The sequence below is a fragment of the Amblyomma mixtum genome, chromosome 3, assembly GCF_055824585.1.
Source record: "Amblyomma mixtum isolate Tamu chromosome 3, ASM5582458v1, whole genome shotgun sequence".
Lineage (NCBI taxonomy): Eukaryota > Metazoa > Arthropoda > Arachnida > Ixodida > Ixodidae > Amblyomma > Amblyomma mixtum.
Genome location: NC_143014.1, coordinates 334666696 through 334689340, shown reverse-complemented (window position 1 = coordinate 334689340; position 22645 = coordinate 334666696). Strand labels below are relative to the sequence as shown.

General features: G+C 47.9%; 1 protein-coding gene across 2 annotated transcripts; it reads right to left on the bottom strand.

Moving 5' to 3' along the window:
• Positions 1-12427: 12427 nt before the first annotated feature.
• Positions 12428-21031, bottom strand: LOC149356025 (tudor domain-containing protein 5-like). Of its 2 annotated transcripts, XM_089577730.1 has the most exons (4): positions 20919-21031; positions 18042-18268; positions 14296-14516; positions 12428-12965 (listed from the first exon to the last, which is right to left on the bottom strand). In XM_089577730.1, the coding sequence occupies exons 1-3, from the start codon at positions 20947-20949 to the stop codon at positions 14427-14429; spliced, it is 348 nt and encodes a 115-aa protein (XP_089433856.1). In that variant the 5' UTR covers positions 20950-21031; the 3' UTR covers positions 12428-12965; positions 14296-14426. The 2 variants fall into 2 exon arrangements, with proteins under 2 accessions (XP_089433856.1, XP_089433855.1); XM_089577729.1 differs by lacking the exon at positions 12428-12965 and having other exon boundaries at positions 14271-14516.
• Between the last annotated feature and the right edge of the window lie 1614 nt (positions 21032-22645).

Here is a 22645-nt window from a genome sequence, read left to right as displayed (position 1 = left end):
GCTTTCTCAGAAACTTCGCAGTTAAAGAAAAATCCGTCCTGGTCCGGGGTTCGAACCCGCGACCACCGCTTCACTGGAGCAGTCGCTCTACCAAATGAGCTGCCATATCACGGTCGTGATAGCGCAAGATGAACGTTACCATAAAAAGCCTATTTTTTAATTACTTCCTCTTCCTTTAAGCACCCTATAGACTGTTCAGACTCAATATGAACTCAGCACAGAGGCATTCCGAAGATAGGACAGCTACGTCAGCAATGACGCATGAATGATTTTTTTTTTTTCATTGGAAACTGCCATTCAGCAATGGGAGTTTCTTTGTCGGACACGATACGACAGGCGGTGCTTACGCTTCCAATTTGGTGCTTGTCTACTTTGCACGCCTCGATCACTTCTCTGATCGTTTCGTTAGAGCTTGGTTTCTTCAAATAATTTACACCCGCTCCAGACAGGCGAAAACACGCACTGTTCGCGTTCACCCGCTCGCAATCGATGCTGCCCGGCTCTGCCCACTTGCCCGTGAGAAGCGCCTGTCGCGTGACAAAGGCGCAGAATACAGAACACGGTGCAACTCCCGAAGTGCTCTGGGTGTTACTTTCTTCGGGTTATCTGGAATTTGTTGCAAGGTTTGACCATATTGCAACGCTTTTAAGGCTTCCCAAGCGCAGAGAACACACCGTGTGAGGTCACGTATAGCACGTAGTCCCACCCTTGTTACGATATGGGACAATAAATGCATACCTTAACGCCGTGAAGTTCTTGTTTTTTTCTATTTCTATATTTATATGGCGCGAGCCCTAGCAGGGCCTTTATTAACAAAGTTTTGAGACAGAAGCCGTCAGATATGAAGAATACCCTACCGTTTCGAGGCGTTCCACGTCATTTTGAAACCCGCTAAAAAGTAAATGAAACCAGAACTTTTATAAACGTTAATGGGAGCGCACCTTCGCGGTGTCCCGCTTGCAAGTTCGGAATTCTCTGAAGGAAATGGTGTTGACGTTGCGCAGTAAAAATAAGCCGTACAAGGGGTACTGTACTGGAGAGGGCCTAGCTGAAACCGAATGTCTCGCATCTACTCACATACATGTGAGTATAGTGAGGTGAATGGGTGCAGTGCACCTGGACATTTTCCAGTTTAATTCATATGACCAAACAGCCGAAACACTGGCAGACAAGAAACATTCCGACTAGGTAGGATAAAATTAACTGCGCTGGGCAGTATTCACCTAACCTGTAAAACGGACATTGTAAGAAGCGTTGATTACGCCATGTGCTTATTGCTTTGTCCTTTCCGTTCTTTCATCACGTTTGATTCAGGGTTTCTTTCTGGAAGTCATCATTGAATCTCCGGAGATCAACGCAATGGTCCACGCTCTGAAAGGCAGCACCTTGCAGGCAGTCGCGGTCAAGAGACACAGCGCCGTTCCAGACTACTGCAAAGAGCTTATCGCTGTGCTCGCACCGCGACCGTCGCTTCACGACATCAGCCTCAAACCCGAGCGCCGTGGCAACCTCCTCAAATTATGTCAGGAACACCCGGACGGATGCTTTGCTCCCGCTCCCTTCCCCAGCAATGTGCCCTGTGACACTGCCGCCTTCACTGCCCCCATGAAGGATGGTCATGCACATATCCATGCTTGGCCATTGTCCCCGTGTCCTTGTGTCACGAAGAGCAGACACCCGAAGACCTGCCATCCGTCAAACTGCTCCTTTTAGAGCGCAGCTCTTTGGCGTCCGTTCCTGAGTTTCGCGTCGTCGTCGGCCTCGTAACCAGCTCCGCCCCCAATGTCACGCTTTTCAATTGGTCGAAATGCTCGTGACGTCACAGTGCGCGAATTTCAAATGGGGCCAATTGTACTTTGGATAGTAACCATGCAACCAATCAAAGGGATCGTATAGTGATGCTGCAACTAAGTTGGACTGAGTTTAGTTAATTGCTTAATTAATCAATTAGCCTAATTAATATAGAAGAGAATGAAGAGGTCAGAAGAAAAGAAAAGAAAGACGCGCGCCGCAGCGACAACAGCGTCCGCGGAAGGAGACGCTGCTGAAAAAAACAGATAAGTACGAAGCCGCGTTCCCTCCACCACCACGCACTTCCCCACTCAGTAAGACGTTGCTCGTTTCATATACGTTGTGTCGAACATCCTAGAGAGTTCCAACAATTGACAGGTTAATGACAGAACACGATGGATAGAAATACAATAATATAAATATAAAATAGCCTAATTAACCTTTCTAGTTAGACGGCATAAATCAATAAAACCGAGAACGAAATTGGTCGAGTTGGGGAATCGAACCAGGGTCTCCGGAGTGCGATACGAGCACGCTAGCCACTCCGTAATGCCAGCTGAATGGTTTGGAATGAACAAAGGCGCGTCTAGCTAATACGGCGTCTTCGTTCACTCCCATCTTCCCCCTTTCCCTTACGGAGAGGTGCAGGTGTCCACCCAGATATGCGAGAGAGATACATTTCCTTTCCTCAAAAAATAAATTTACCGTCCAGCAAGGCGTAAAGCCGAATTGGCGATGGCGTTCTGTGGACTCCCTGGCAGCGTTGCAAGACGCTGTCGCGTTCCACTCTTACAGGCGAAGCTTAACATGTTAACCACACATCAGTAACACACGCAGACAGCCAATGGACGCGTCATTCGCTGGCAGCACTTGATTCATCATTCACAACCACATTCTTAACGTACGCTCCCTTGCCGCACATGCCAAGGACGTACACCACGATCACATTCTGCGCCATTCCTCTGTACTTTGCTTTGCTGAAACCTGGATGGATCCCGAAGAGCCTCTCGAAATCATAGATTTCCTATACTGCTGTGGTGCTAGCAGAGACCACAACAGAGCGGCGGGAGTCGCTATCTACTTGCGCACAGGTCTCTCTGCAATACCAGTCGAAATGTTTGGCACGTCACATGAAGTTGGCGAACTGTGCGCCGCAAAGTTGCCCAACGGCTTGCTGGTAGTAGCTGCCTACTTCGCCCCTACCGCACTCACGAAAGACGTCGTGCACTTCCTGCAACTCGCATTAACCGTCCATCGATCCACACCGATGTTAGTAGTGGGGGACTTTAATGTTCACATAAAGACAAACAGCAATTTCCTAACACTTATGCGGGAGAACATCCCGTTCCTCTCGCTCGTAACGCGTCCCACGGCTGTGACAACCTCGCGAGGCACTTGTATAGATCTCGTCTTTGAGAATCAAGCATTGGTGTACCAAGTCGAACATATATCAGTCTATTTCTCCGACCACAAAGCTTCCTTCATGACTGTCAAGAACTGTTAGTGGAGTCTTTGTTAAAGGAATACGTGTGAAAAATAAAAAAAAAATCTGTGATAGCGCATACATGTGTTGCTCGATTTCTTTGCCTCAATCTATCGAAAAGGTGAAACAGCTTATTTGCTGCGCTCAAATTTCGCATTAGGAAGTAACGTAATCGTTGGTAATATTTTTGTAGGAAAAACACCCACAGATGGCGGTGATCCGGGACAAAGTATTACTATTCTGAGACGATCCCTGCGGAAAAACGTGCCTGCTTATAGTTTTCAGCAGGGATCACTTCCAAAGTGTTTATTCGTGTGCAGTTTTTAGAAACAACGTCATCGGCATCGCGGTCGACGGGATAAAGTGTTTGGGCTGGTAGACAGAGCGTGGCTAGATGGCTGCGACAGGTTGCGGCGCCTGTCCTACCAGGACACTGATGTCATCCTGATGTGCTTCAGCATCGACTCACCCAGCTCACTCAAGAACATCACAGAGAGTGGACGTATGATGCGCGCCACTTTTGCCCCAGCATGCGCCAATATACTTCGCGGCGAAAAGATCATGCGCACCGACCCACGGACGCCGCAGAAGCTGCCTAAGAACTTTTTTTTCTACGTATTCCTTTTATTTCCTTCACCTCCGCTTCCAAAAAGACCGCATGAATGTGTGCATGTGTGTGTTTACATTTACTCCATTTATTCACTTATAACCCTCACTTGACAATGACCACTTGAACATTATATGTGAAAAGAAGCAGTCATGGTTACGAGGTGAGGGCCACTCATGACACCATGCCTTTTTTGCGAATAATCGCCTCAAGTATGAAAGCGGGTAGCTGCAATGATGTAGCGCTTTTGTTCCATCCTTTACCTAGTCACCAGCCGTGGGCCGCACTTTCCACCCCCAGCTGCTCATAAATCAAGCCATTGTTAAAGGTTCGTCACGAAGTCCGCTTTCATGCGAAGGAAGAAGTAATAAACTGGTTTCGGCCAGGCGTCAATAGGAAAGGAGGCGCACCTCTGGAAGGAGGCCAGTGTGTGAAACATGGACAAAATTTTGATATTTGGCAAGTGGCGGACTCTGTGCCCCTAATCAGTTGCGTGAGCCTACTGAGAAGAAGGTCGGAGAATAAAATGCGGTCCGCGGAGACGGCATTTCGATGCAGGTGAAGTTAATGCCCGATTCCTGTTCGCGGTCAGCGAATGCAAAAAGACTCCGTGGTTAACGTAAATACGGATCCCTCCAGTATGGCATGTCTTGCCGCCAACGTGCAGCTCTGGGAGGTTACACCGAATGTGCCAAACCTCGCCCCCATGCATTGTTCACGCAACAAGGCGCATTCACTTCGTTATGCTGAAGGAGATGAATTTGCATCGTAGCACGTTGTCAAATGATTGTACAAGCATTGCGGTCATTGAGGGTGCAGCTGCGGTCGTGTCTGCTTGCACGCTACGGAACGATTGAAAGGGCGGAGGAAACTACAGTTGTGCAGTTAAGAAATCGTGGCATCTAAACAAAGTAAGTATTATAGAGCCCATTTAAACCAATTCTGGGAGCTCTTGCTATGTTGAGAGTTAAAGAAATTCTTGGAGCTTCTTTTCGCTACAGTAAATTGTGCTTTTAAAGAGAGCCTGAAAGAATTAATAAACAAAAAAATTGGCAGTGGCTTAGCTCTGGTTAAGCCTGGATATACAAACGAAAAGCTGCAGTTATGCTTTGTTTGACGTCATGGCTGTCGCAGTTCGCGCATAATGCACTGGGAGCACTAGAGTAGCGGTGTAGATTTTCAGCCAACTTCCTCGCTACCACTTCTGGGTCTTCTTTTCTTCCTTCCATGGCGAATGTCTGCGCCTCTTCTACGGCCGCCGCTCACGCGTGCGTTTTTGCAACGCCTTGCGAAAGAACCTTCTCTTGGGATGGAGACCGCCGTCCCAACCGTCCCAAGCGGTTAACCGATGGCGAGGAGGAGAAGTAACGACGGAGCGCGCGCCGCGGCGCGCGGCCTATGGCCGCCGCCGCCGCTCGGGCGTTATCGCAACGCCTTGCGATAACGCGATAAGAACGCGATAAGAACTGCTAGCAGCGGCGAAGGGTAAACCGATGGCGAGGATGAGAACGGAAGGGGTGGCGAGGAGGAGGAAGGGCGCGCCGCGGCGGCGCCAAGGGGTGGCTCACGCGAAGCGCGTTGTTGACGAGCCTTGTGAAGCTTTTCGCTTCAAAAATGGCGGTTGCTTAGCTTTGATTAAACCTGGTAGGTTGCGAAAGCGAGCGCAGCGCCTCTAACGGAAGGAACGCGGCACGCCGCGTCTACAGAAGGAACACAGTGCGCCGCGTCTACAGGTCACGCGTGGTTACCGGCCGCCGCTGCGCGAGGAGCCGAGCTGGTTGCCCGTCTCTCGCTCCTGGTATGACGTCACGCTATAACGTCACTAGCGCCTCTAGCGGGAGGAGCGCGGCGCGCCATGCCAAGCGGCCATGGCTGCGCGACGAGCCGAGTTGGTAGCCCATCTCTCGCTCCTGGTATGCACTAGGCATGGTATGACGTCAGGGGTCATTCTAAATGTCACGCGTCGCTACCGGCCGCCGCTGCGCGACGACTCGACTTGGTAGCCCGTCTCTCACCCTGGAATGACGTCAGAGGTCATTCTAAAGGTCAAACGTGGCTACCGGCCGCCGCTACGCGAAAGGCTGTTCATGAGCGTTCTATTGCTTTCGCAATAGAAAAGGCTCCAATAGCAACCGATCTTTCACGGCGTAGCCCATGCCCTGTTTACTTATGAATCATAACGCCAATTTCATGGCAGAGCCATGGTGGCCGAGATGATGGCTCGCCAACTTAAACGACTGAGCGGCAAGCCTCCAGGTGATTGGCTGAAAGAGACTCCGCGCGTGCTTTCCGCCGCGGCAACCATGATGGTTGACTCCTCCTAATCTACGTTGTGAGTTAAGAAAAAGGCTGGAGGCTGGACGTGTAATCAGATTTAATAAGGAAATCGGCCACATAGGTTAATTATTCGAATTTTCTAAGAATGCTCGGAACGTGTAGAACGAGTTGCCGCAATGCAAAGACGAACTCAACATTCCATTTGGCGCACCTTTAATCATTTCAGTACTCTTCTGCGTCATCCCCACCGCCCTTCTCGTCGGTCCCAAACGATTCAATAGACCAGTTCTATGTCGTCGCATACGCCAGCACTAACCGAAACAGACTGGCCCGCATTTGGCTTCAAGTGCATCGGCATGTGCTAGCGTCGTGGCGTGTGAAACTAACTGGTTTCACTGCATTAGCTCGCTCAGTTAGTGAAACTTTGTTGCATAAATCCTTTTATTCTATCAAATGAAAGGCAGTCAGAAACACTTTAAGATAAAAGCGGATAATTTAGCCGGCGCTTAAAAATCGCTAGCCCTGCAATTCTGCGTAGGGAAGGGAATTGGGGGAATAAAGAGGGATGGAGAGCGGTGCGGGAAAGGTAAAATAAAAGAAAGAGAGGAGAAGATAAAAAAAGGCCATGAAATACACTGGCGGGAGATAATGTAGCATATGAAACGATCAAGTGCATGGTCCAACAAATGGGCAAACAAACTTCACAGCGTGAAGAATACATGAGAGTAACATGCAAGGAGAAATCAGACCTTGTCGAGATGTTCAATGTCCTTTAAATATGCAAACAAAAAGTTCATTGCATGTCTCTGTTACCTAGGGCAGGCTAAGGGACCTAAAACACTGTCCATTGTTAGAGGTACCGGAGAGAGCTTCTCCATGCAACCTCATTGCACGCACGCTCGTCAGCATATGCAGAGTACTCAAGCATGGTATGTTCCACAGTTTGCAAGTTTCAAATGAAACGTAAACAGGACTATAAAGCCATAAAGGTGATAACAGCACTGCCTGAGACGCAGTGAAAAGATACACTGATTCTTTTTTAATTGTCATGCAGACGCTTTAGAAAGATGGTGCTGTGATATGCGCTTGAGGCCACTAGAAGTGACCTTAAAGGTGCACCAAAGAGGAATCTGCACATGTCTTTTTACTGCGGGAACTCGATCTGCTCGTTCAGAGCATTCTTAGAAACTGAATTATTGTCCTGTGCAGCCGGTTTGCCTAATTTAATTTGGATTAAATGTACCGCCTCCCGCCTTTTTATGAACTCCCCGCTTAAGGTAGGAGGAGTCAACTAACGTGTGGAGTGCCTTTCGGGCAGAAGCGTGGTGGCATCGCTTTCCCTTTTATTTTCTTTGTTACGTTTCCCTGAATAAATAGATACACTAAGAGACAACATAGCTGCAAATTAGGCCCATGGAAATAAAAAAATATACGTGGACTCTTAGCTTTCGCCGATCGCTACGTATCACTCCGCCGATGGGAGAGCGGCAAGCCGCCTCGGGACTGGGTGAAAAGTTCGTTCACACCTCCTACCGTCAGCGGTGAGTTCAAAAAAAGGCGGGAAGTTTTTTAATTTAAATTAGGGAAATCGGCCGCTCAGGACAATAATTCGAAGCTTCTAAGGATGCTTGGAACGCCTAAATCGAGTTGCCGGGGTAAAAAAGACGAGGTCAGATTGCTCTTTCGCGCACCTTTAACTACACTGAGGAATAATAAAATGGCCTAGTATCAATTGATTGCCGTATTTTTGCGATAGATTACCTAGTTAGACTGGAAGCTCAACCTTTATAAGCTAGACAAGGTCGAAATGAATTTAAAACTTCGCCATTTACCGCCAGTTTCGTAGTTCTAGAGGTTGAGTCGACAGTTGCTTCCTCACGGGCTCCAGAAGGTAGGCTAGTGCTACGCCGTGGTTCACTTCTAAACGACGACCACAGAGGCCTTTTTTGGTGTGGAAGTCACAAGTTTGAATTGAGTGGCTGGAAAATTTTTAAATGCAATTCTCTCGCAATAGGGAACCCAAGCTGGTTCTTGCTCTGCTACGCTGGCGGTGGATTTCTTCCCTCGTGGAGAGACGCGACCCCACGAGAGCGCAGCAGGTTCTGGCGCCGAGTGGGGCTGATGCTCCTTGAGAGTAACGCCATCCTTGGCACGAAAGTAAAAACTGGGATGGTTACCGCTAGCTGCGCCCACTGCTTTCGGCGCATATTCTCGCGCACTTTCTTGCACATGCTGATATGTGAACAGGAACAGGAAACAGCGACAACGGCGCGTTGGGGCAACTGAGACCGCCCCGAAGATGACTGCACGACATCCAGGGCCGTACACGCAAGTTTAACGGGTACCGTTTCACCAAAAAGTAATTCTTATCAAAGAAATTGATAAAGCGGCGCTATCACTTTTGCAGGCCGCCGGAAAGCGTTTCTGATCGTCAGATGTCCACGGCACAAAGAAAACGTTTTTTACAGCCCATAACAAGGAAACTCTTCGCACTGTAAAGCCCGACCGCTAACCGATAAATGCATTGTATCTCGCCATTGTACAACAAGACTGGAACAGTGAAGCGTGTGCAGGCTGTCGTCCAGTGGGCCTCCTCCGTGGGCCCACAAATCCCCTCAGTGCGCAGCTTGAGAGGTTCGCTGCATGAGAGAAAAGTCAGTGCTAAGCAAACGCGGTAGACACTGGTCAAATATAGAAATTTTTGAATGGCGCAATGGAACAAACACAGGAGGACACGGAGATAGAAAGGCGTTTTATCATTCTCTGTGTCTTCCTGCGGCTGTTACATTGCGCCATTCAAATATTTTATAATGAACCAACTAGCCCATCATCAAGTACATCTGTAGGCACTGGTGCCCAGAAATGACTTGGGCCTTGGACGAGGGCTGATCAGAGGGGTGCAAGAAGGAATCAAAGCTGACCCTCGTGAAATGAGGCCGGACCCAGATATAAAAGGCTTGCCCGACTGACTGTAAAAGCAAAGTTATTCTTGTGCTGGCATGCGTCTGCATTCGAGTCACGTGAGAACCGTGATGTCATTGGGCCTGCATATATTTGGCTGTAATAAACGGACGGGCGTCTTTTCGCTCTGGGCTTGGACACGGACTTCCCTGCTTCTCGATGCGTCTCCGCTCGGTTGGAAAGCTCACCCCGATAGCGGCCGGACGCCACTACGACAATTCTAATATCACGTACACGGGCTGCCCAAGGTTCCAGGACAGCCATCCACTTGGTTGGGCTATTGCTTTGCTTACGTTTGAGTAGATTTAAACTAGAGAATGGTGCTAATATATCTTAACCAACTAACACGCAAAGGGCGGAATAGGGGCCCTTCCAAACAGTTCCTCCACTTTTTGTAGTCATGCGTATGACCTGTGCCTGCTTTAAAAGCCCTGCAACAGCAATGTAAGCTGCGATTTGACCCTTACGCTGCATTGCGCTTCCAAATGTCACCTTCAAAAAGACACGACGGGATGCGGAGTGGTCATCTTGGATCGCCATCTAAACCCGTCGCGGTGGTGGGTGTGGTGAAAAACAAAATTACTCAAAGAGAGTTTGGGGTGAGAAAACCCCGCTGCATGGCCGGTATCTTTAGTCCGGGACACCGCGTGACGAGGCCCCGTCTCGCGCCCGCTTTACTGGAGCCCTTTCAGTTGAGGAGGGCAGTCTCCCATGCCTCTCGGGTGGGGGTGGGGGAAGGTGAGGATTCTGAGTACATGCCCACACCATGTGAAAGATATCTCAGATCTCTCCACAGTGCGGGCAGCGCCCATCTGTGTTCGGATCGAAGTGTTTTGCTATGACAGGACAGAGAAGAGTTCCTCTCTGGAGGCGCCGCAGAGTTCGCTCCTCCGCCTTACTCCGCCCCTTGGTAGGTGCCGGGTAGAGGTGATGGCTGTTGCAGTAATGAATTAAGATTTCGCGGAACCGCAGAAGTGGTTTGAGCTTCTGAGCCAGGAGAGCTAGGATGAGGAGCTCGGTGTGTCGCATCAGCGGCCTCATTGCCTCGTAGGCCCTGGTGGCCAGGCGCCCAGATTATCTTTGTGCGTGCTGGATCGGCGGCAGCCCGTCTTAGAATTTGGGAGGCAAGAGGAAATGTTTCCCCAACAAGATAATGTTCACAGACCCGGCGAGAGTCTGATAACCGTTCTCGATTTTGGATCGGCGGCAGCGAGAGCTACTGCAACTTCCTCCGCTCGTGTTGGATTTAGGGCCCGAAAAGATAGCCCATCGACATTCATTCCCCGGTTGGCTGCGGCAACCATGTAGAATCCTGCGGGCGACGACCATGTGACATCCACGTAGTAGGCGCCCTCTTTAGATCCATACTGCCTCTCGAACGTGCGAAGCCACGCTTGTCGTCTGCCTTCATGTGAAGGCATGTCCACGTACGCGGGAGCGGAGCGACCGAGAGCATCTGGCGCCACAGCACCGGGATGTCCTCCGTCCTCTGGTATGCATGTGTGTTGGATGTGTAAGCGGTTTAGCAGACGGCGCCCAGGAACCGTCTGCGATAGCCGCGTATATTGGTTCACGAGGTGGGCCTCCCGCAACTCATGATAATAGTTTACCTCACCATACGCCTTCAGTTTGGCGTTGGAGGTAGCCACCGGGAGGCCCAGTGGTCGCTTTGTTGCCTTCCTGATGATGGCGTCAATGCGCTCGTCTGCTTTTTTGGTGGTGCGTAGGTACGGCACGGCGTAGAGGACCCGGCAGGTCACGAAGGCACGGGCGAACCGTAGCGCGTCCCTGCACCGCAGACCACTCCGCTTGTTGGAAACGCGGGGGATCGTGCGCCCTACCTGTTCACTTATGCGCTTGAGTTTCGGTATAGTAGAGTCCGGCCTAAGCTTGTTATTCAGGAACAGACCCAGGATCCGGAGCTCTGCTACTTCTCTGATGGGACCGGCCTGACAGAGATATGTGTAGAAACGTGTTTTCCTTGTGATTTGTCCTGCGTGTAGAAGCTCTGATTTGGCGGAAGCACATTGGAGACCACAGTTGGCAGCATATGCATTGACTATGCAGGTGGCCTGCTGAAGGCGGTCCTCCATCTCCTCAAGGCTCCCCTTGGTGGTCCAGATTGTAATATGGTCTGCATAGAGCGCGTGTTTTATGCCCTCCGCCTAAGCCAGTTGGCCGGGCACGTGCATCATGGCGATGTTGAAAAGGCGCGGTGATAACACCGCCCCCTGTGGTGTACCTTGTGTACCCATAGAGTACGGGCCGTATTCCTCGTCCTCGATCTGGAGGAGTGCCTGACGCGCTGAGAGGAATTCTCTGACATAGGCGAAGACCTTCGCCTCGCAGTTAGTGATGTACAAGTTATACAGTATGGTACCATGTTTAACATTGTCAAACGCACCCTTAAGATAGAGGGCAAGAATGGTCTTGTCGTTTTCTTGCATGGCTGTGGGTCGTATTGTGTCCCTGTGTAGTTGGAGTAGGACGTCCTGTGCAGACATGTGCAGGCAGAACCCGAGCATAGTGCCTGCAAAGAGGCCCTTACCCTCCATGTATCGTGAGAGGCAATCCCGTACCATCGTCTCCATTAGCTTTCCCACACACTAGGTCAATGAGATGGGTCTCAAGTTGTCCGTAGTCACGGCTTTACCTGCTTTGGGGATGAACATTAAAAGCTATGTTTTCCATTCGAGAGGGAGTGGACACTCATCCCAGATCTGATTTATGTATTCTAGCAAATGGAGGTGTGCAGAGTCCCAGAGGTTCGCGAACAGTTTCAATGTTATGCGATCCGTACCCGATGCCCAACCTCGGCGCATTTTAGCCAGGGCCGCCTTAAGGTCATGCAACGCAAAAGGGGCGTATAAATCCTGATTTGTCTTGCCGGAGCACGTGTACCCGGGCCGAACCGCCTCATTTGTGCCGCAGAGATACCTGCCGCAGAAAGTGTCCGCAAGTTGCACCGTCGTACCTTGGTAGCCGTGCAGAGCCCGCCGGAGCTGTTTTTCCGTCTCCCCTTTTGTTTGAGAAGGGTCGATAAGGCTGCCTAAGAGACGCCAATACCCCTTCCAGCTCATCTGACGCGCAGCCGAGTTGCAGCGTTCTATCCAAGTGGTGTCTGTGAGCTGTGCGGCATATTCCGCAGCCTGCTCAGTAACTCAAAATTTCCGTGTGCACGAGAACGAAACGAGGACTGGCAGAAAGGACACACACCATAAAGCGCCGTACTTCAACTGATTTATTTGCATGCGATGCGACCACATTTATACAATGCATCACTGGCACTCACAGAAAAAGTACAAACATCAAAACAAACCTCGCGGTGATACGCCTGGCTACTCCTTGCTAGCAGTGATGGCCGTCGTGCGCAGAACCAGGCCATGTCATAAAAAAAACAGAATCCAGAGCGAGTAAACACGTGTAAGGGCAACCTGTCTGGGCTGGGTCTTGCGGTTTGAGTTCAACTGCCCAAGTTGGCCTCAGCCAGAGGCTGGAGTTCAGGGTAGAGCAGCTGTTTGGCGTGTCCCCCTACAGCTACATCTATGCAGTTGTCATTTTACAGAAAAATGGGGCATTTGGACCGAGTAAAGGGACGCAAAGCAGGGGACTAGGCTGATACAGCCAGAGCTGTAAAGGTCATGGCAATGCACTCACTGGCCGCACGGAGCTGGCTGAAACCTCCTCGCAGTTGCCATAGTCTACGTACTGCACGCCCAACATGCCGCCGTTGGCGTGCGTCACACGTGCACGATATCAGCTCCCATCTTCGGCGTACAGGGCCACACAGGCCTGTCCTGGTCGCAAATCATTGCTGCTTGCACTGTGAGGGCTGGCATAGTGGCTCTGCATGAGAGGAACAATGCAAGAAAAATATGCAAGGATTACTGATCGCTTACTGACCAGGAGAGACACGGGATAGGCCTTTGCCCTGCAGTGGGCATAGTCAGGCGGATGATGATGATGACCCCCTTAAAACGAGATTTGCTCAGCTTCATGTTTTTTTTGCCAACAGGATTAGCCTTACGGAAGTTTTTATTATGTTTTATAGTGAAATTTCAGTTAATCTTATGACACCGAATTTGGAAAGAACTAAGCTGTGGAGCTATCCTATTTCTTTTTTTGACTGAGTCAAAAATTACAAATTTTGTGAACCATAATGTCACCTAACTATACTTCATAATTACGGTGTCTGCACATGGTAACCCCTTTGGCTACGGCTTCTTTTCAGTCGAACCCAAAACACTTTGAAGGAAAGTGTCCTAATTACTCGTAAGAAATGAGCTAATTATAATTAGGCTTGAATTATGCTCGACAACATGGGAACTAATTGAGATACATACTGAAACAAATAATATTTTGAAAACAGGTGTAATAAACACATATCGATACTCAATTTCATTACGATATCTTTGATAATAAACATTTTCTTTACAAGACCCATAGTCCCTCACAGTCCCCATAGTCCATAGTCCTTCAAGTCAAATAGTCCCTCAAATATTTGAGCAGTTTTGTGGTACTTATAAAACAATTATTGCACTAATTGAAAATGTAATTCAGGATGGCGATTTAAATGTACAGCGAGCATTTCATACACCGATTAAATTAGCAGAGAAAGTCTGTAAAAACACAGCACTGCGGAGGCTTGCTAAAAAGTTGTACACCGCCATCCGTAAGCGTGGCGCCCACCAAGTCGACAAAGTGGCCTCCGAGCAGCAGCTGGACTCCGGTGCTGTTTTCTTCCCAGGGATGGAGCCACCAGTTGCGGGGCGAGGGGCGCTGACTGCTGTCCTTGCAGACACATCGTTACGCACTCTTTGCTTCGAGCCGCGCACTGCGTGATGCTATCCAGCGGGAAAATACAAAACAAAGTTCACCAGAGGGACAAAGTGAGGGACCGAATGCATCTACTTGTATCTGGAGCATCGTTTTGTTTCTTGGCTAGCTGAGGCTACATTTTAGGGTTAATTTTAAGGCACCAATATAAGAATTGCACAGTTCTTCCAATAAAGGTAGCATGTTCCCGCGAATAAATTTCTTGTCTGAGTTTCATTTTTTGCCGTTTTTGGTTATTTCTAGATTTTTCACAGTCCCAGTGACTCCGAATCAACCAGGTTTCACTGAAATATTTCTTTAGACCCTGTGGGAGGTTCATATCATCGACATTCTACTGTACCCTTGCAAGTCAACATATCTGCAATTCCTCCATGAGGCTGACCAGGGCACTGCTGATCTCAACGAGCTTCACATAGACCTCGCCAGGGCTCAGCACCCAGGAAACCTCCACGAGGACTGGGACACCTTCCGTCAGGGTCGGGTACTGGTAGCCACCCACGTGCTCCGGATGTGGAAAACCAAATGGCAGCACTGATGGTGTCGTTTCAATGGTAAGGAGAGCTGGGCGAAAAAAAAAGGGCACGGCCAACAGGTTTTGGTCTCCGCCAGGTAGACGCATTTTTTACACCCCCGCACCACACCAGTGGAAAGCCTACGCCAGATGGCAAACAGGTGGGTGCACGGCGGCACAGAGGGGTTGAACCCTGTGCCTCCCGCATGTGATGCAATGAAATGGTGACGGACTCCACGGGGCCCCCAAAATGGTCCGAATATTCGAACAGTCTGAAAAATCTGAAATCAGGAAACTTTGCCGCTCCCTACGCTCCACTTGCAGGCGACAGCATTAGAGTGTGTCTGAGTCATGCTTTAGTCACGTCTGCACCACCGCGAGTCACGATACCAACCAGTGCAATGCTGCCACAGGACATGCCGCGAAAAAATGTATGTTCAACGCGAAGCAATAACAGTCAGGACACAATATGCACCTTCTCTTTATGTTTAGAATGTATCATGCTCTAATTACAATGTATTAAAAAAGTGCGAGCCTAAATGGTACATCTGAAACATTCTCAATGCAGACCAAATTTCAGTGATTACAACAAAACAAACGGTAAAAATCTATGCACCCATTGCTGTGCTACGCTTACCCCGAGCAAGGTATTAAGCTTAAAACAAACTCTCGAGAAAACAATCCCGAAAGTTCTAAGCAAGCGCACACTGTCTATGTGTAGATGCCGACATATATATTTCTTTGCAGTGCTTAAAGTTTATTTTAGGGCGAAATGTTTCAGTACAACAAAGAAAAAGTGTTGGAGATGCCAAAAAGTGTACTCTTCAAGAATCTTTTTTTTGGCGATTTTTGCGACCTGATCGCCACATCTCCCCTTAATTGCTTGTTGTACAGATGAGAAGTAGAGAAATGCAGCTCTGACATTTGTGGCGGCTGCAGACCAGCCGTTTGAGGCCACAAGTTGTTCCTTGACGAACTGGTCCAGGACGTTCACCCCGTTGGAGAGGATAACGTCCACGTCATGAACCTTGTCAAGATCAGAGCTGTGATTGACCTTCAGGGTCACAACCTGTACCAAACAGAGAAAAGAAAGTTTCCACAGACAGAAAGTTTAATGAGGGAGATGGTCTAAGAAAAAATATTCATTACTAAAGTGACAGTTATGAGATCTTCAAGAAACACATCTGCGTGCTGATTTAATGTGAAGCAAGCCTCTGTGCACCTACACAATGTTGCCATATAATCTTGTGCAATGGCCGCACCTTCAGCATTCACACCCATAATAAAAAAAGTCAAGGAGAGGGCTGAGTCGGGCTGGTTGGTTCATGTTGAATGGTACGGCAGAACAGCGCTGACGGACGGGACGGAACAAGATGAGACAAACTCATGCGCTGAGCTAACATAACTAACCATTCAATAAAAATGTACCGGACTTACATGAGTCTATTTGGCATGTAGGTTTTTGCGAGAGCTTTTAAGGGGGAACACTGGTCTTATCCTTGCTTCCCTTACTTCTCTTAGGCTTAATTTTTATTACTTTCCGACCAAAATTACAAAACTTCCAGTGATTCTGCAGTTGTTTGTGCAGATTTAAAAAATGCTGCTTAATTTTTGTGAGGAAAAATTAGTTCTTATGATAATTACAAAGCTCTAAATCTTGCAAAAAAAAAAGAAAATAGCCATATAAAAAAATTATTATTAATGCCCTACTAGATAGTAAGGATGTGCGAAGACTGTTTCTTGGTTTGAAGAGAATACGAATCAAACAGTACTTTTCCTCGAATAATTTCGAAGTAAATATTTCAAATCCTTCTAGTACACAAAAAGGTTGAACCGCACAATAGGCATTTTAAAAATGGTGCACTTTTTGAATCCACAAGGCCATTAAATGACAAAAAGGCCATTGCAAGGCCATTACTGGCTCCAGCATACGCGAGGAAGCGCAGCCATGTGGCGCGGAATGGTGCGCATTCCGCGTTGCTATCCCGGAGTATGAAGCCAGAGTCCAGAAAAACTATTCGCTCGTGACCTATACTTCGAAATTTCGAATACCAAATATTCCGTTCCAATTTAATATCAAATACTCTACTATTCGACCGAATATTACAAATAAGAGAATATTTCACAAAAATTGCAGGTAATTAAGCCAAATTTCTAGTAGCAGCTCATTACTTAACTGATAGTCGTCAGCGTGAGTCCGTCATCTTACGGCTGACCGGTACAAAGCCTTCGTTACACGGAGTCCGCAAATACACATGCTTCAACAGGGGGCAGCACTGGGGGAATTGAGAAACTTCGCAATATTGAGAAATTCACTATATGGAGGTTAATTACATCCAGGCTTAATTGCAGTGCAGCTTTGATACCCAATCGTACAGGATTCGAATAGTGATAGAACCGAAGCAAACATTTTTATGAACATCTGCAACTAGCATGAATATTTGTACAAACCGAGCAACTATGTGAAAGAGCTAAGCGCTACTGGCGGCGCTGTGGCACAGAGCTTCAACATATGGAGATATAGCTATAGCTGTCAAAAGTCTCGACTCTGATCTGCACTACGGGGCCACCGAACACGAATTCATTAACTCTGTCCTTCCTATCATGCGTAAAAAAACTACCTCTGGTATTGGTGACGACAGTGAAAAAACTAGGGCCATGTACCAGTACTAAGGTTAGAGGCCATATATGGGGGTTAAGAATGACGCCACACGAATGGGCCACTTCACAGCACCGAACTCTGCATTTCGCGCAGGCCTACGTTATGGCAGCGTATTGTACGGCGTCGAAGAACACTATACAGAGCGGCTTATTCGAACTTCGTGCCAATGATTTGATAACTATTAGAAAAATTCCCAACAAAAATTCAATTCGTTTCGATTAATTTTGAACATTCACAACTCAATTCATTCAGTGAATCACAGAGAAAGCAATGAGATTCGCGATTAGGAAATTACCTCATTTCTTGATGTCGAGAGAAACCAATGGCATACATTTTAAAAAGCAAGCTCTCTACAGCAAAATTTTTTATAAGCCATCCATAAGAAACTTCCTCAAGATATTAATTACATAAGCACTCAGTGGCTCGTTTTACAGGTCAATTAGGCTGACCTGCATCGACAGACGAGCGCGTTTACTAGATAGAAAAGGCCATAAAGTGCAACAAGCACAGGTACTGTTACTACTGGCCATCATTGCAAGCAAACGGTAGCAATGTTAAGGCAATATCAATACAGATCTCGGACACTAGGATACACTGCCTTTCATTAGCAAACAGTGATCATGCGATTCCTCTTCTTACTGACATCGCGAGCTTGAACTGAGTGGTAGGAAGCATATTGCTTCACATTGAAATCCAACATTCTTAGCAACAGGTACGTTCTCTGCTGCCGAAAAAATATGAACATAGTCGCCAAGTGCCAGGGAACCAGTATCTACCGATATAAGAACTGCACGTGCTGAATTCCATATGCAAGTGCTGAGGATCACGGCTAAGTGTGGATTAGCCAACGTAAGCAAAGCAAGCCAATGCGCTTTCGCCAACCGTAAAACCGAGACAACAGTCAGAACGGCACCTGCTCCGCAATCATGTCGTCGAGCTTGGTAGTGGCCGACGGAGTATCCAAGGGGACAGCTCCGATCAGTTGGCACGCCACGGCCTCGCACGGCACCAGGGCCAGACTGTCGTGAAGCTGCTTGATCGACGCGTCCGCCACAGTCTCGCTGTTGCCATAGTCGACAAAGAACACGGTCACACTTCCCGCCTGCAGCGCCTGGATGATGCCCCGGTACCACCAGCCGTCTTCGGAATAGAGGGCGGTGCAGGCAGTGTCCACCAGAAACACAAACGCAATCAGCAAATCTTTCACACATGAGAAAACGAGGCCGGTGATAGTAATCGCAATGTCAACTTTCAGAACAGTTGGCAGTTTGCACCTGGAAGCTTCAAGTGGAGATGAAGCCGTTGGCAAGGGCAAGAATACAAAGCTACTCTACTCTACGCAGCTTCACAAGAGTCCTTGTTTATTCGCGACTTGCTTGAAATCAATGCCCCACTAAGCCTGCCCTGAACAAACAGAAGGACGATAGATGCGAGCGAAAATGTGTTACTTGATGCATAGCGTGTGTGGTTCACAACCGCAACTGGATGCTGCTAACAGAATTTCACCATGAAAACAAAGCAAGGAGCACTACCACAAGAACTGCACCGCAGTCTGAAGCTGCTAAATATCAATGCCAGCTGCAAAGAGAAAAGAGCTTTACAAACAGGAAATCTGTACTAGAATGCTTGCAGGACATTCAAAATGGGACAGCGTGCCCCAGGATTACCTGAACTGTTGCCCAAAGACTAATATCTGCCTAAGATTCTTCCATTACCAGTGTGCCGCACTGATCAATGCCTTCGCTTTTAGCAATGCCACTGCAGTTTACATACAAGCCCTCACTCCTCACTAGCAAAAAGGGCAGCCACAGTAGAAAGGCTCTCTGAAAAATTCAACACCACAAAAAAAGGAAGTTGAGAACAGTCGCGGTCACTCAAGACTGCTCCAAAACAGAGACCTTTTCTCCCAACTGCTACAGGTGACTACACAACCACGAGGAGAACGAGTTATGCCAGCAACCAACTTGTCTATAGTTAAGTGAGGTACAAGTGAAGGCAATATTCTGCTTGCCATGTTTCTTGTCAGCGCACTATTAAATAGACATCTAGGACACCATTGATTTATGCAATAAAATGCATCTTGGCGACTCAGCAGCTATGGCCTATCGGTAACACAAGGCTACAGGCTTATTCAGGTCGCAGCAGCGGCAACACGGTGGGAGTGAAACACAAAAATGCTTCTGCGCTGGCATTTTGTTGCGTGTTAAAAATACCTTAGGACATTGAGCTGACCACCATGGCGCCTTCTAGTACAACATCCTCAAAGCCAAAAAGCAGTGTTGGTGTGGAAAAAAGAAAAAAGTTCCCTTTGCATTGCAATGGCACAATTCCTGCAGGCAACCAACTCTATCCCCAGAAAGTTGGTTTATCTGGACTTGCAACTGCCTTAACACAAAGCGCTCTACTCTAACGCATGGCTCCACCCATATGACTAAGGGTTCGCACTATTCAACCACAAACCAAGTTTTGCACATGACTATGTCAGCAAAATAAGCACTTGTCACTGCAATGAGGAGGGTACCAGGCAATAAGAATACGGGAGATAACACATAGGCTGTGTGTGCCGTTATCTCAGCCCTCATTTGTCCCTGACCTTTGGGGCGGGGCATTAAAGCTGTGGCAAATCAACTAGCTTGCACTTTTATCTTACTGTTCAAAACATACATTCTTCGTTAGTCATGGCAGCAATGAAACAATTCTTTTTTTTTTGGCGAGCTGAACTGTTTCAGTCAGATTCCTTTTGCCTTTGTCACTTCCCCATTATCGTAGATAACAGTGATATGCCTGCACTATTGCTGTTATCAGCCACTAGGAAAGAGGGATGCCAAGAATAGCACAGAACTGATGCGAAACAATTGCATTACATTCGCTGCATTGCACAGCTTTGTCCAACTCCCTACAAAGAAAAGCTACAGAGAGTAAACTGGCCGTACAGAATGTCTGCGCTAAGAAAACTAGGGGCTGACTCTGCTAGCCTTTTTTTTCCTTCTGCAAGAAACCGCAGATTCCTACCGCAGGGCCCTCATCATACGACTGATGAAGGACTGCATGAAAACCATCCCATTATTCTTGTGTCACGGAATCTTATTTTATGCGACAGCGCATACAGCTCGTTCGGTCGCAAAGCCGTCGACGGGGTCAGCACCGCGTGTCGGAAATAATCGGGGCAGCATAAAAAAAAATCGTTATATGTCAACCGTTTGCCACAGAATGTTCCGGATGGTGTCATATGTTTCGGCGTTTCGTGCAGCAATAAACTTACTACTTAAGTTAGGGCCTAGCTAGAGGCAGGGACTCGAACCGGCTACCTATAATTGGGGGCTGCGCAAAGAAGTCATATCATTGTAATTTGTGGTTCTAGTGACTGATGACTGATGGGTGCGTGATAGGCGATGACAAGTTAATGAAATCTTTGCAATTAACTGAATAAAGAAACGAAAAAAACTGGAAAAGGGGGTCCAAACAGGACAAAATGGTCAGAATTAAAAGCCAATGCTTGATAATGCAATGACCAAAGTTTAGACTGTAACTGATTAATTAACTGAAACAATTAAATGAAAAATGTACTGAAAAGTGTCAAATTGCACAGAATGGAAAACCTAACTCACTACGCTATCTCGTCATACCCGTAAAGGTGCACTAAAGAGGATTCTGAGCTCATCTTTTTACTACGGGAACTCGATCTGCACTCTACGAGCATTCATAGAAGCTTTGAAGTATGGTTCTGTGTGGCTGATTTCTCTCTTAAATCATATTAAATTTTCCATCTCCCGCCATTTTTATAACTCACCTCTTAGAATTGAAGGAGTCAGCCAACGCATGGAGTGTTTCAGCAAGCCGTGTGGTAGCTTGCCGCTCGGCCATCCGCGGACTGATACGGAGTGGCTGGCTGCTGGCTGCCAGGATCCAGCTGGAGTTGGACGAGGGTAGGGGCAGCGGCAGAGCAGGAGGTGAGCGGGGGGGGGGGGGGGGGAGCGCTGCCAAACGCGTTCATGTCGCCTGCGGGCAATGCCTGGGAAGGCGCAACCCCAGCAGGGGGACCTGCGGAGAAGAAGAAAGCACATGCAATTCACCGAGCCACAACGGGCACTTGGGCACTTGGATCCCTTTGCATTTTCTTACCCGCCCCCAACTCCACTGTTCTGTTTGTAGCCTTTTGTGCCGTGTTCGTTTGGTCGCATTTCATGCACCACTGATCTCGTGCTTGCTATACTTTCGAAATGTAACGCAACACTTACTAAACACTGTCATTTAGGAGATCAAGATGTTGTACACACTAAGCTCGCAAACTGTTCCAACCGGAAATGGTCTGTGGAAAGAAATAGTACCGAAATGAATTGGTATTAGCAAAGTGCAGGCCAAGAGAAGGGGGTGAGAGTATTGAGTACGTCGGGTTCTCAATAATGTTGGTACGGTGCATAATTTAATCCTGGTTAAAAAACGGCTGGTGGTTTAGCATTGTTAAGCACGAAATACTGTGCGAAAACATAGTTTTTTGCAGGTGGGCATCATTGCCACGTACCTGAAAGTGCGATTGAGGTGTCCGCTCAACCCCTGGGTTAGTGGCGAGCTATGCGCGCATTCCACTTTTTTCATCGTCAATGTCAATTTACCCAATGTGAGCCGGCGGTCTGTGTCCCAGTGCTGCGTTTATGCAGCAATGCTGTTAATGCCAAGGCGTATTGCTCTAGTGACTAGTTTCCGTCACGTTTCCGCCACGTTTTTTACGCCAACGCATGTGGCGCCTACCTCTGTCACTACCGCCATATAGTTCAAAGCATGAGCGTAAGTCTGACAGCAGTTTTACAGTATACGATATCAGTATACAAATCAGCCGCCAAACCTGTACTAACACAGCACTGCATTAAGACAGGAATGGACAGTTAAAAGCTTGATGGTTCAGCCACGAAAAAGTCCTGGCATGATTGTTGCTGTCTCCAGTTTCATGGTGTCTACACTGCAAGAAATGTGTGTGAAATGACAAGAATTTTTACGGAAATTTTCTGTTGTCATACAGGAAATATCTGTTTTGCGCCCTTAACAAAAACTCATTCACGGAAAAGAAAGTAATATTCTGTTTTCGGAGCCGCTACACCCTCATCTCACCGAACGTTGGTCACCTGAGCACCGCCGTTACACAAAAATAATCCGAAAAACCTTTGACACCTTTCATCAGTCCCATTACATACTTAAAGCGTCAAAAAGTTTTTACGCGCAATATTAGCGCGCAGAATGAGAAGCAGTCCTATTTGCTGCGGTCCTGCATTCATCCATTGACGGCACGGCCGTGATGAGCGGTGAGCTAGGATAATACCGGCGTGCTCTGTCCGTGATTTTAACCGAGCAGAATGATCGCACACAAGGTGAGGGGTGCACATTTTTACCGGCGTGAATGATAGGCTTTTTGTCGTCTTTTGGAAGTACTGTTGCGTGCTTGTACTGCTGTAGAAAAGGACAGTGAAGATAAATCGCCGGGGGACCTTGGAAAATCTTGAGTGGACGGTTAGCTTTAGTTAC